This window comes from Tinamus guttatus, unplaced genomic scaffold, assembly GCF_059628265.1.
Source record: "Tinamus guttatus ecotype Peru unplaced genomic scaffold, ASM5962826v1 Tinamus_guttatus_pri_ptg000096l, whole genome shotgun sequence".
NCBI lineage: Eukaryota > Metazoa > Chordata > Aves > Tinamiformes > Tinamidae > Tinamus > Tinamus guttatus.
The window spans coordinates 432,229-444,979 of record NW_028288630.1 but is presented as its reverse complement, the minus strand read 5'-3'; the positions used below and the strand labels follow the sequence as shown (position 1 = coordinate 444,979).

Below are 12,751 nucleotides of genomic sequence, written 5' to 3'. Positions count from 1 at the left end.
GCGGCGGGGAGGGGGCCGGGGGGTCCCCGAGCTGCTAGTGGCAGGGCCGAGAGCCGAGCATCTTCCCGTCCCCTTTTCCCGGCATCCATCCCATCTCCTTTCCCCAGCATCCGTCCCCATCCCTTGGAACAGCTCGGGAGCCCCTGGGTGCCATGGGGACGGGCAGGGGACCCTGGAGGGCAGCAGCGTTCTGGGGACACCGGTTGGACCAGGTCAGGGCGGGGGTGTCTCGTGCTCTCCATGGGGCTGGTGCCAGCCAGTGCCTGCGATTGCAGGGGGGCTTTGGGGTCCGCTGCCCCCCGGGTTGGCATCAGGCTGGGGCCGGTGCCCCCCGTGGCTGAGCTGGCGCTGAGCGCCCGTCCTGCTCTTCCCGCAGCTCGCCGACGTGGAGAGTTCGCCCAGCAAGGAGGAGGACGAGGACGACGACGACACCATGCAGAACACGGTCGTGCTCTTCTCCAACACCGACAAGTTTGTGCTCATGCAGGTGAGTGGGCCGGGCCGGGCCGGCTGCGCTGGCCGCTGCCGCCGGTGCTGCTCACACCACTCTCCCGGCAGGACATGTGCGTGGTGTGCGGCAGCTTCGGACGCGGCGCCGAGGGGCATCTCCTGGCCTGTTCCCAGTGCTCCCAGTGCTACCACCCCTACTGCGTCAACAGCAAGGTGAGGGGCGCTGGGGCGGACGCGTGGCCAGGCCGTGTCCTGCTGCGTGGCCGTGGTGTGTCCCGGCGTGTGGCCTTATGGCCGTACTGTGTCCTGGAGCATGGCCACGCGGCCATACCGTGTCCTGGAGCGTAGCTGTGTGGCTGTGCCGTATCCCGGTGCATTGGCGCATTGTGTCCTGGTGTGTGGCCATGGGGCTGTGCCATGTCTTGGTGCATGGCCGTGTGGGCTTGCTATGTCCTGTTGTGTTGCCCTGTCCCAGTGTGTGACTGTGTGGCTGTGCCATGTCCCAGTGTGTGGCTGCGTCCCGATGCGTGGCAGTGTCATGGCGCGTGGCTGTGCCATGTCCCAGTGCGTGACTGTGTGGCCGTGCCGTGTCCCGGTGTGTGGCTGCGTCCCGATGCGTGGCTGTGTCATGGCGCGTGGCTGTGCCATGTCCCAGTGCGTGACTGTGTGGCTGTGCCGTGTCCCGGTGCGTGGCTCTGTCCTAGTGTGTGGCTGTGCTATGTCCTGGTGAGTGGCCATGTCTGGGTGCGTGGCTGTGCCGTGTCCTGGCGCGTGGCTGTGTCCTGGCGCGTGGCTCCACCGTGTCCCGGCATGTGGCCTTGCCATGTCCTGGTGTGTGGCCGTGTCCCGGCACGTGGCCGTGTGGCTGTACTGTGTCCCGGCGCATGGCCGTGTCCTGGTGCGTGGCCATGTCCTGGTGCGTGGCCCTGTGGCCGGTCTCACGCGCCGCCTCCCCGCGCAGATCACCAAGGTGATGCTGCTGAAGGGCTGGCGCTGCGTGGAGTGCATCGTGTGTGAGGTGTGCGGCAAGGCCTCCGATCCGTCGCGCCTGCTGCTCTGCGACGACTGCGACATCAGCTACCACACGTACTGCCTGGACCCGCCGCTGCAGACCGTGCCCAAGGGCGGCTGGAAGTGCAAGTGGTGCGGGCCGGCGCCGGGCACGGGGACGTGGGCACGCGGGGACGATGTTGAGGGCCGGGCACGGGGACAGGGACGTGGGCACACGGGGACGATGCTGAGGGCTCTCGGCCCCCAGGTGCGTGTGCTGCGTGCAGTGCGGCGCCGCGTCCCCCGGCTTCCACTGCGAGTGGCAGAACAACTACACGCACTGCGCGCCCTGCGCCAGCCTCGTGGTGTGCCCCGTGTGCCGCGAGAAGTACGTGGAGGACGACCTGCTCATCCAGTGCCGGCACTGCGAGCGGTGAGTCCCGCGGCGCCGGCCGCGTCGGGCGCGTTGTGCACCGCCGGCCACGCGGGTGACAGCCCCGCTGCCCGCAGGTGGCTGCACGCGGCGTGCGACAGCCTGTTCACGGAGGAGGAGGTGGAACAGGCGGCGGACGAGGGCTTCGACTGCAGCGCCTGCCAGCCCTACGTGGTGAAGCCGGCCGGTGAGCGCCGGGGCGCCCCGGGGACGGGCAGGGGGACCTTGGGGACAGGCAGCGGTGCGCGGGGCGCTGCGTGTGCTCACGTGTGCCGCTCTCCTTGTGCAGTAGCCGTGCCGCCGCCGGAGGTCACCTCCATGAAAGTCAAGGAGCCAGGTACCAGGGCTGGGATGAGTGGAGGTGGTGGTGCTGGGATGAGTGGAGGTGGTGGTGCTGGGATGAGTGGAGGTGGTGGTGCTGGGATGAGTGGAGGTGGTGGTGCCGGGATGGATGGAGGTGGTGGTGGTGCCGGGATGGGTGGAGGTGGTGCTGGCATGCAGGGATGGATGGAGACAGCACTGGGGTGGATGCAGGTGGTTGTGGCCTTGGGGTGGATGGGTGGAGATTGTGGCGCTGGGATGGATGGATGGGTGGATGGAGACGGTGCTGGGGTGGATGGAGGAGTAAAGAAGGTGGTAGTGTTGGGATAGAGAGCTGGATGGGTGGACAAATGGAGATGGTGGTGCTGGAATGGATGGAAGGATGGATGCAGATGGTACTGGGATGCATGGACAGATGGATGGAGATGGTGCTAGGATGGATGGACAGAGATGGTGCTGGCATGGATGAAAGGACGGATGGATGGAGATGGTGGTAGGATGGATGGACAGAGAAAGGGACATGGTGCTGGCATGGATGGATGGAGATGCTGGCGCTGGGATGGACGGATGGAAGGATGCAGATGGTGCTGGGATGGATCAATGGACAGATGGACAGAGATGATGCTGGGATGGATAAATGGATATGATACTGGGATGGATGGATGGATGGCGCTGGGGTGGATGGATGGGTGGAGATGGCGCTGGGATGGATGGATGGACGGATGGTGCTGGGATGGATGGATGGATGGAGATGGCGCTGGGATGGATGGGTGGGTGAATGGATGGAGATGGCGCTGGGATGGATGGGTGGGTGAATGGATGGACAGATGGCGCTGGGATGGATGGAGATGGCGCTGGGATGGATGGAGATGGTGCTGGGATGGATGAGTGGGTGAATGGATGGAGATGGCGCTGGGATGGATGGATGGATGGAGATGGCGCTGGGATGGATGGGCGGACGGATGGCGCTGGGATGGATGGACGGCACTGGGATGCATGGGTGGGTGAATGGATGGATGGATGGCTCTGGGATGGATGGGTGGATGGACAGATGGCGCTGGGATGGATGGACAGATGGCGCTGGGATGAATGGATGGATGGAGATGGTGCTGGGATGGCCGCGTGGCTGGAGTGGCCGTGCCCAGCGCCGTTGCCTTCCCTCCCGGCAGAGCCCCAGTACTTCCGCTTCGAGGGCGTGTGGCTGACGGAGACGGGCATGGCCGTGCTGCGCAACCTCTCCATGTCGCCGCTGCACAAGCGGCGGCAGCGCAAGGCCGCGCGCCCCGGCGCCCTCAACGGCGACGGCGTCCTGGAGGGCGGCGACCCGCTGGGCCCCGACGACAAGAAGGACGGAGACCTGGATGCCGAGGAGCTGCTGAAGGCTGAAGGTGGGAGATTCCCGCTCCGAGGGGGGACGGGGACGCGGAGAGGGGTGCAGGAGGCGCCCAGTGACACCCCTGACCTTGCAGTGGGTGTCGAGCACATGGAGTGTGAGATCAAGCTGGAGGCTGCGGCCAGTCCCGACCGTGACGGCGGTGCCGACGTGGACTCGGGCAAGGGGCTGGAGGACCCGGAGGAGAGCAAGAAGAGGAAGCGCAAGCCGTACCGCCCCGGTGAGCGCCGGGGGGTCCGGGCGCCGCGGGGACCCCGCGCCGGGCGGCACCGTGACCCCCACCGCCTCCTGCCAGGCATCGGTGGCTTCATGGTGCGGCAGCGCAAGTCCCACACCCGCCTCAAGAAGGTGTCGGCGGTGCTGGCCGAAGTCGGGCGCGAGGGGCTGAGCGCCGAGGGGCACCCGGAGGACGGTAGGACCCCCAGCACCCTCCGTTCACCCATCCCGAGGGACGCCCCTGGGTGTGGGGTGTCCTGCCCAGGACTCTCCTGGAGTCTGGGTGTTGCTCTGGGCTCCTTTGGGGGGATGACAGTCACGGAGAGGGCGTTCCCAGGGCCTCCGGGGGACATCCCGGCAGAGGGCGGCTTGGATCCGGCCTCTGCGGAAGGGGACGAGAAGAAGAAGCGGCGAGGACGGAAGAAGAGCAAGTTGGAGGACATGTTCCCTCCCTACCTGCAGGTGGGAACGGATGGAGTTGGCGGTGATGGTGGTGGCACTGGGATGGAGGGATGGATGGAGATGGTGCTGGGATGCACAGCAGATGGATGGAGACGGTGCTAGATTGGATGGACAGAGGGATGGAGACGGTGCAAGATTGGATGGACAGACGGATGGAGACGGTGCTCGGATGCACAGCGGATGGATGGAGATGGTGCTAGATTGGATGGAGATAGTGCTAGGATGGGTGGATGGATGGAGATGGTGCTGGGATGCACAGCGGATGGATGGAGACGGTGCTAGATTGGATGGACAGACGGATGGAGACGGTGCTGGGATGCACAGCGGATGGATGGAGATGGTGCTAGATTGGGTGGACAGACGGATGGAGATGGTGCTAGATTGGATGCACAGACGGATGGAGATGGTGCTAGATTGGGTGGACAGACGGATGGAGATGGTGCTAGATTGGATGCACAGACGGATGGAGATGGTGCTAGATTGGATGCACAGGCGGATGGAGATGGTGCTGGGATGCACAGCGGATGGATGGAGATGGTGCTAGATTGGATGCACAGACGGATGGAGATGGTGCTGGGATGCACAGATGGGTGGTTGGATGGATGGGCTCAACAGCACTAGGCTGGGGCGCCCGGACCGGAGCTGTGTCCGAGGGCCCCGCGGCGCTGACGGTCCCTTCCCGCGCAGGAGGCGTTTTTCGGGAAGGCGCTCATGGACCTGAGCCGGAAGGCGCTGCTGGCGGCGGGCGGCGTCGGGGACGGGGCCGCCCGGCCCTGCCTGGGCCAGGGCGCCCCGCGGCCCAAGGGGGACCCTGGCATGGCCGGGGCGCTGCCGGGGGCCCCCCTGGACAGGAGGGAGACCCCCACGCACCCCCGGGGTGAGTGTCTGCGGCTGTTGGAGGACTTGGGGGGATTATTGGGGTTTGCCGTGGGGGTTGGGGATGGTTGGAGGATGCCAAGAGTTGTTGGGAGTCTAACGGAGGCTGGGAGTTGCCTTGGGGGCTGCGGGTTGTTGGGGGTTGCCATGGATGCCATGGATTGTTGGGGGCTGCATGGATTGTTGGGGGCTGTCTAGGAGGACTTGGGTGTTGTTGGAGGACTCTGGGGCCGCCCACTGCTCCGCAGACTGTCCTGACCCCCCTTGTCACCCATCAGGGGACGACAGCACCGATGGCAGCGCTGCGGCCCCTGATGATGACGGCAAGGACGAGGCGAAGGCCGAGGACCTGGGTGAGCCCCGGGGACCCCTGGGGGTGTAAACGCGGCCCGGGGGTAGCGCGAGGTTTCCTGTGAGACCCCCAAAACAGAGTCCTCCCGTGGCCATCGAAACGCGGCCTAGATCGTCCCTTTCGATCACCATAGAGATGGGCGCAGGGTGTTCTTTCCGGCACATCTCTATGGCTGATGAGTACACTCTAGGGAGGGCGGGGGAAACCTCTATGGTCTCCCAGCATGCTTTTCCACCATGGAAAACCATGGAGTGCCGCAGTGACCATAGAGTCGCAGCCTAGCGCGCCCTCCGGTGGCGCGTCCTGCCCGGCTGTGTTGCGGGGGGCGCATCCTCCCGGCCCCCCCGCCGGGGGCCCCTGTGCCCCAGGGAGCGGGTTGGGGGCTCGGGAGCAGCAGGGAGGGCTCCGGGAGGCAACGGGGAGGGCTGGGAGCAGCCCCGCGGCTCCATCCCATGTTGGGGACAAGAGCAAAGTCCTAAGGGGGGTAATGGGGAGTGGGGTCCCCCGTTAGAGCCCCCTTTGGGGGGTCCAATGAGCCGCAGAGCGATGCAGAGCCGGGGTCGGGCCCGGGGGGGGGGTGTGGAGTCAGGTGGGGGGGCCTGGGAGGGGGATGAGCAAAGACGGGTCCTGGGGGGGTGCAGAGATGAACTGGGGGGGCTGGGAAGGGGTCCTGAGCCCCAGGGTGGGGCTGAGCCAGGACGGGAGTCCTGGAGGGGGGAGCTGAGCCCAGGAGAGGGTCTGGGGAGGGGTCCCCAGCCCCAGGGTGGTGCTGGGCACAGTCAGGGGTCCCGGGACGCTGAGCCCGGGCGGGGGGCACGGGGTGGGCGCCGGGTCCTGCCGGGTGCTGAGGCTCTCGTGCTCCTTCCTCCTCCTCCCCAGGGGCCGAAGATCCGAAGGACTCCCCAGACCCCGGGGACACCGAGAAACCGGCAACCCCCGGCGAGGGCGCCCTCAGCTCCGACCTGGACAAGATCCCTATGGAAGGTGAGCCTGGAGCCCGCCGCGCTGGGGTGAAGCGGGTCGGTGGGTCCCTGCGTGGCCCCGCTCCAGGGAACAGAGCACCGGGAGCTGCAGCCAGGCCCCATCGCCGCATTCCCGACTCCTTCCCATTCCCCACTGAGGGTGCAGGAGGGCGGGTGCCGGGGGCATTCGGAGCCAGGTCCCCGTCCCGGGCTCCTTCCCCAGGTCCCGGCAGCGCGCAAGGGCGAGCTCGGCGCGGCGCCCGCCATGGCCCCCGCTCCTCTTCTCCCCTCCCTGTGCAGAGCTGCCCAAAATGGAGAGCAAAGACGTCCAGCAGCTCTTCAAGGACGTGCTGGGCTCCGCGGAGCGCGGGGAGCAGCCCCTGAACTGCGTGGCGGCGGGCACGGAGGCCGGCGTCGCAGGGCAGGACCCCGGCCGGGCGCAGCTCTCCCAACGGCCCTTCCTGCAAGGAGACCTCCAGCTGCCGGGACAGGGTGGGTGGAGGCGGCGCCGTCCCCGGGGCCGGATGCGGCACCTTGGGGAAGCCCCGGCGGGAGCAGGGAGAAGGGCAGGACCTGCCACCCGCCCCCACCCCGTGTCCCCGTCCCCATCCGGGCTCTGCTGAGCGGCCCCGACCCCCGGGTTGTCCCCGCGCTTTGGGCAGGAAGGCGAAGGGCGCTCCGGGGTGCGCGGGGAAGCCCTCGCGGCGCTCGGGGGACAGGCGCTGGGTTGTGCCCCAGCGCTGCCCCCGCTGCAGCCCCTCTGTTTTCCCTCACAGGAAGCGTTTCCCTGGGCTCGCTCTCCGGCTCCGTCTCTTTGGATTCGTATCCGGGTGTCTGCCAGTCCCCGTTCCTTGATAACAGGTATGTGGCGGGTTAGAGGAGCTGGGGCTGCACCTGCGGGATCCTCTCTTTCCCCGTTCCCTGCCTGCCCGTAACGCCCTTTCTTCCCATGCAGGGAGCGGAGCGGCTTCTTCAGCCCGGACCACTGTGAGCCCGAAAGCCCCTGGGCCAGCAGCTCGGCCGCCACCACCCCCTCGACGCCCACAACACCCACCACGGAGGGCGAGGGCGACGGCCTGTCCTACAACCAGCGCAGCCTGCAGCGCTGGGAGAAGGACGAGGAGCTGGGCGAGCTCTCCACCATCTCGCCTGTGCTCTACGCCAACATGAACTTCCCCAACCTCAAGCAGGATTATCCAGGTAAGCGTCTGCTGTGGCCCGAGCCGGGGAAAGGAGCTGGGCGCCCGGAGCAAGGAGAAACCCCCGTGTTCCCATCTGGGAACGGGAACAGCCGCCCGCCCGGTTGTCAGCGTGGGCTCCCTGGGCACAGACTAACGCACCGTTTCCCTCCGCCTGTGTCCTTTGTCTCCGCTGGCTTCCCAGACTGGTCGAGCCGCTGCAAACAGATCATGAAGCTCTGGAGAAAGGTCCCCGCCACAGACAAAGCCCCCTATTTGGTGAGTGTCCGGGCACCGCCGGGCCGGGGGGTCCGGGTTTCGGGGCCTGCGCGTCACCCGGCTTCGTGTTTCCGTTAGCAAAAGGCCAAAGATAACCGGGCAGCTCATCGCATCAACAAGGTGCAGAAGGTACGTGCTGGAGCCCTTGGCCTCCTGCCCCCTTAGCCCCTTGCCCACCTGCGAGGAGGGGACACGCGGGTGGCCCTGACGCCCCCGGCTCTCTCTGCAGCAGGCCGAGAGCCAGATCAACAAGCAGACCAAAGGGGAGGGACTGCGCAAGCCCGAGCGGCCCTCGCTGCACCTGCGGATCCCGGTGCCGCCGGGGGCCCAGCCCCTGTACATGGGCAGCCCGCCGGGCGCGGGCGAGGGCTTCCTCAAGCCCCCGGCGGGCGCCGGAGCGGGGCCGGAGTCTCCCAGCGAGCTCTTCCTCAAGCTGCCGCCCCAGTCTCCCGCCCAAGTGCCTTCGCACGATCCCTACGGCGCGGCGCCCGCCTACGCGCCGGAGCCACGCTTCCCCTCGCCCTTGGGCCAGAGCCCCACGGCGGGCGCCGCCTTCCAGCCCTTCGCGGGGCAGACCCTGGCCGGCGCCCGCTCCCAGCCCCCCGATTTCCACCCCACGCCGCCCGGCACCCCCCGGCACCAGCCCGGCACCCCCGACCCCTTCCTGAAGCCCCGCTGCCCTTCCTTGGACAACCTGTCGGGGCCGGGGAGCCCCGGGGCCCGGCCCCCCGAGGCTCTGCTCTCACCCCTGCCCTTCGGCGAGCAGAAGAAGGGCCTGGAAGTGAAGAAGGAGGACGGGGGTGCGCTGGGGGTCTGCTCGCCCGGCTACGCACCGGCCGCCGGCTACAGTGACGTTCCGGGCGGCAGCCACCTCCCCGGCGCGGAGCTGAAGGCACCCGACGTCTTCAAAGCCCCCCTGACCCCACGGGTGTCTCAGGTAGAGCCGCAGAGCCCGGGGCTGGGGCACCGGCCCCCCGACGCCCACGCGCTGGCCCCCTCGCCCCCCGGGCACGCCGAGCTGTTCCGCCAGTCGCCCTACTCGGACCCGTACGCGCAGGCGCCGCTGACGCCGCGGCCGCAGCCCCCCGAGGGCGGCTGCACCGCCCCGCCGCGCTCGCTGCCCTCCGAGCCCTTCTCCCGCGTCCCCGCCAGCCCCCAGTCGCAGTCGAGCTCCCAGTCGCCGCTCACGCCCCGGCCGCTCTCCAACGAGGCCTTTTGCCAGTCGCCCGTCACCCCCCGCTTCCAGTCCCCCGACCCCTATTCCCAGCCGCCCTCCCGGCCCCAGTCCCGGGACCCCTTCACCCCCCTGCACAAGCCCCCCCGGCCGCAGCTGCCCGAGCCGGGCTTCAAGGCGGCGCCGCTGTCGCACAGCCCGGCGGGCGCCGGGGGCTTCGGGGGCGCCGCGGCGGGGGAGCCCCTGGCCAAGGCGCCGGGCGCGCAGCCCCCGCCGCCCTTCGCCCGCTCGCCCGGCGCCGGCGTCTTCGCCGCGGGGCAGCCCCCCATGCGCTTCACGTTCCCCCCGGCCGTCTCGGAGCCTCTCAAGGGCTCCCCGTCCCACCAGCCGCACGGGCTCAACAGCCATTTCGGCCCCGGCAAGCCCCAGAGCTCGGCGTACGCCGCCTCTCCCGGCTTCCACCAGGCGGGCAGCCCGTTGGGACCGGGCGCGGGCGCCGCCGACACCTACAGCCTCTCGCCCCTGCGGCCGCCCTCGGTGCTGCCGCAGCCGCCACCGGGCGCCCCGCAGCCGCAGGACGCGCCTGTCCCCTACCTGCCCCGAGCCCCGGCGCTGGGGACGCCGGCCGACAAGCGGGAGGAGGCGGCGGCCGCGCTGTCGGCACCGCCGAACCGCGAGCTGGGCGAGCTGCCGAGCGCGCAGGACGGCGCCCTCGGCGCCATGAGCCAGTCGGAGCTGGAGAAGCAGCGGCAGGTGAGGGCTCGCGCGCTCGGCTCGGGTGGGAGCCGAGGGTGGAATGGGAGTCTGTCGGGATGGGAATGGGGTCCCAGCTCCGGGCTTTGGAGGGGGACTAGGTGCCCTGATGGAGAGAATGGGTAGATGCAGCCCAATGTCGGGGTGCTCGAGGTGCCCATCACTTCTAGTGGGTGCCATGTGGTCCCATTGGGTCCCCTGCCTGAGTCCCCACACATGGGACCTGCCCTGTGCCCTAACACCCGCCTTGTCCCCAGCGCCAGCGGCTCCGCGAGCTGCTCATCCGCCAGCAGATCCAGCGCAACAGCCTGCGGCAGGAGAAGGAGAGCGCGGCCGCCACGGCGGCACCGGCGGGATGGGCGCCCGAGCCCGGCGGCCCGGCCTTTGGCATGGGGCCCTACCAGCCGGCACAGGTAGGGCCGGGGCCGCGCAGAGGGCCGGGGCAGCAGCCGGCGCTGCGGGTGACGCCGTGGCCTTCGCTGCCCCCCCAGGACAACAAGAGCCTCCTGGGGCCGCTGGCCGCGGCCGGCGCCGCGAAGCTGCCGGGCTCCGTCATGGTGCAGGCGACGTTCGTGCAGGACGAGCGGCTCGCGCGGCCCCCGCCGGCCGCCACGCCGGCCACCCTGGATGTCAACGGCAGGTGGGTGCTCCAAGGGACCGCGCGCTTGTCCCCGATGGGCTTGTCTTGATGGGGGGTCATCAGAGCTGTATCTCACCCCAGCAGCAACCACATGGGATTCCGGGTGGGATGGGGGCGGCTGTGGTTTCCCTGGATGCCCGGAGCGCTTTGGGCCGCCCCGGGGCATCCAAGCCGTGCGGGAACGCGGCAGGATGCGGTGCTGACGCCGCGGTGCCTTGCAGGGCGGCCGTGGGGCCCCCCCAGGCCTTCTACCCGCGCGGCGTCTTCCCGGCGCCGTCCCCGCAGCAGCAGCAGCAGCACCTGTGGCAGCAGCAGCAGCAACAACACGCAGCCCTGCGGCTCCCGCTCGCCTCCCGCTTCGTGCCACCGGCCGCCAGCGCCCTGGGCACCCGCCTGCCGGCCCCCGCCGAGCCCGTGCCCGCGTCGCCCGGCCCCCTGGGCGCCCCGTTCATCGAGCTGCGGCACAACGTGCAGAAGGGACCCGGCGGCGTCGCCGGCTCCCCCTTCGCCCCCCAGCCGCCCCGGCCGCGGTTTTTCCTGCCGGGCGATGAGGGAGCCCCGCAGGGCATCTGTGCCCCGGTGATGCCCATGCAGGCGCTTGCCGCACCGGCGCTGCAGCCCCCCAAGATGCCGGTGGCTCTGCCGGCCGCCTCCGCGCAAGGCGCCGAGATGGGCAACAGCCACCAGCAGCCGCTGGCCAAGGCCACCGTCCCCGCGCCCGGCCTGGAGCTGCAGCACGTGGCCACGCGCCCACTGCCCCCCGGCACCACCCTCCGCCCCGACGGCCCCAAGGACGGTCCCGTGCCGGACCCTGCACCGGCTCCTGCCCCAGGCAAGAGCCACCTGGGCCTGGAAGGGGGGCGGCTGCCCTGCGAGGTGCCCGTGGAGCCCGATTTGGACGATGACTTTGGCTCCCACAAGGACCTGGAAGACGACGATTTGGCCAACCTGAGCCTGGACCCGGATGTGGCTAAAGGGGACGATGACCTGGACAACCTGGACAGCCTGGAGACGGCGGATCCCCACCTGGATGACCTGCTGAACGGAGACGAGTTCGACCTGCTGGCCTACACGGACCCCGAGCTGGACACCGGTGACAAGAAGGACATCTTCAACGAGCACCTCCGCCTCGTTGAGTCGGCCAACGAGAAGGCCGAGCGCGAAGCCCAGCTCAAGACGGAGCCACCAGCGCCCATCTTGAAGCTCCCAGACCCTGGGGACAGCAAGGACACAGCCACGGAGGACCAGGCCAAGGATGGGCTGGTGCTGGGGGTGGGTTTGGTGGCCGCGCCAGGTGTTGCGCTGGCCCCGGAGGGGAAGGCGGACGCGGTGGCCGTCGACGTCAAACCCAAGCTGGAGGACGGCTGCCTGAAGACGTCACCGTGCCAGTTCACCGGCCCCGAGCGCCTCCCGGGGCCCGTCAAGTCGGAGGCCCTGCAGGGCCCGGATAAAATCTCCGTGTCCCTTGGACTGCCGCTGAAATCAGGCCAGAGCCTCCTGAGCCCCAGGGCCGGCCCGGCCCGCCTGGGCCTGACGCCCTTCGCGAGCAGCGGCCACACGGGGGTCCCCGCGCTGGACAAGGACCCCTACGGCGGCGCCGGCCGCGCGCTGGCCCCGCTGGGCGGCCAGAGCAGCCCCTTGCTGGAGAAGTTCGAGCTGGACGGAGGCGCCCTGGGCTTGGGCAGCGCTCGGCACTCGCCGGCCGACGACCTGGACAAGATGGAGAGCTCGTTGGTGGCCAGCGAGCTGCCCCTGCTCATCGAGGACCTGCTGGAGCACGAGAAGAAGGAGCTGCAGAAGAAGCAGCAGATGTCGGCGCAGCTGCCCCGGGGCGCCGCGCCGCAGCTCCCGGCCGCGGGCCACCCGCTGCTGCACCCCGCGGCGCCGGGGCCGTCCCCCGAGGGGCAGGGCCCCCGCCTGGGCGCCCCGCAGCCCTCCCTGCAGCTGGGGCTCCTGGCCCGGCAGCAGCTCCTGCAGCCGCAGCAGTCGCGGCTCGGGGGGCCGCAGCAGGGCCCGCCGCTGGCCGGGCACATGGGCATGGCCCCGGCGCAGCCCCACGTGCTGGCGGCCGCCCACGGCGTGCAGGTGGCCCTGCCGCCCCCGCAGGGCCAGCAGCCTGTGCTGGTGCAGAAGCCCATGGGCGCCGGGCAGCCGCCCGGCCTGGGGCTGAAGCCGCCGCAGCTCGTCATGCAGCAGCAACTCGCCAACAGCTTCTTCCCCGACACAGGTAGGCGCTGGGTGCATGGGGTCCTGGCTGCAGCGGAGGGACACG

At 69.6% G+C, this 12,751-nt stretch overlaps 1 protein-coding gene across 1 annotated transcript in view; it reads left to right on the top strand.

The window, feature by feature from the left end:
* Positions 1–12,751, top strand: part of KMT2D (lysine methyltransferase 2D) — a 28,069-nt gene that overhangs the window by 6,410 nt on the left and 8,908 nt on the right. Inside the window, exons 17-38 of the mRNA XM_088520678.1 lie at positions 377–487; positions 559–663; positions 1,412–1,593; positions 1,709–1,873; positions 1,951–2,060; positions 2,163–2,210; positions 3,364–3,582; positions 3,664–3,807; positions 3,883–3,999; positions 4,141–4,265; positions 4,953–5,142; positions 5,420–5,494; positions 6,373–6,477; positions 6,756–6,947; positions 7,232–7,316; positions 7,411–7,655; positions 7,839–7,912; positions 7,991–8,041; positions 8,142–9,839; positions 10,097–10,252; positions 10,331–10,479; positions 10,701–12,706. Coding sequence (XP_088376804.1) covers positions 377–487; positions 559–663; positions 1,412–1,593; positions 1,709–1,873; positions 1,951–2,060; positions 2,163–2,210; positions 3,364–3,582; positions 3,664–3,807; positions 3,883–3,999; positions 4,141–4,265; positions 4,953–5,142; positions 5,420–5,494; positions 6,373–6,477; positions 6,756–6,947; positions 7,232–7,316; positions 7,411–7,655; positions 7,839–7,912; positions 7,991–8,041; positions 8,142–9,839; positions 10,097–10,252; positions 10,331–10,479; positions 10,701–12,706 — 6,352 coding nt within the window. The remainder of the gene's footprint in view (positions 1–376; positions 488–558; positions 664–1,411; positions 1,594–1,708; positions 1,874–1,950; positions 2,061–2,162; positions 2,211–3,363; positions 3,583–3,663; positions 3,808–3,882; positions 4,000–4,140; positions 4,266–4,952; positions 5,143–5,419; positions 5,495–6,372; positions 6,478–6,755; positions 6,948–7,231; positions 7,317–7,410; positions 7,656–7,838; positions 7,913–7,990; positions 8,042–8,141; positions 9,840–10,096; positions 10,253–10,330; positions 10,480–10,700; positions 12,707–12,751) is intronic.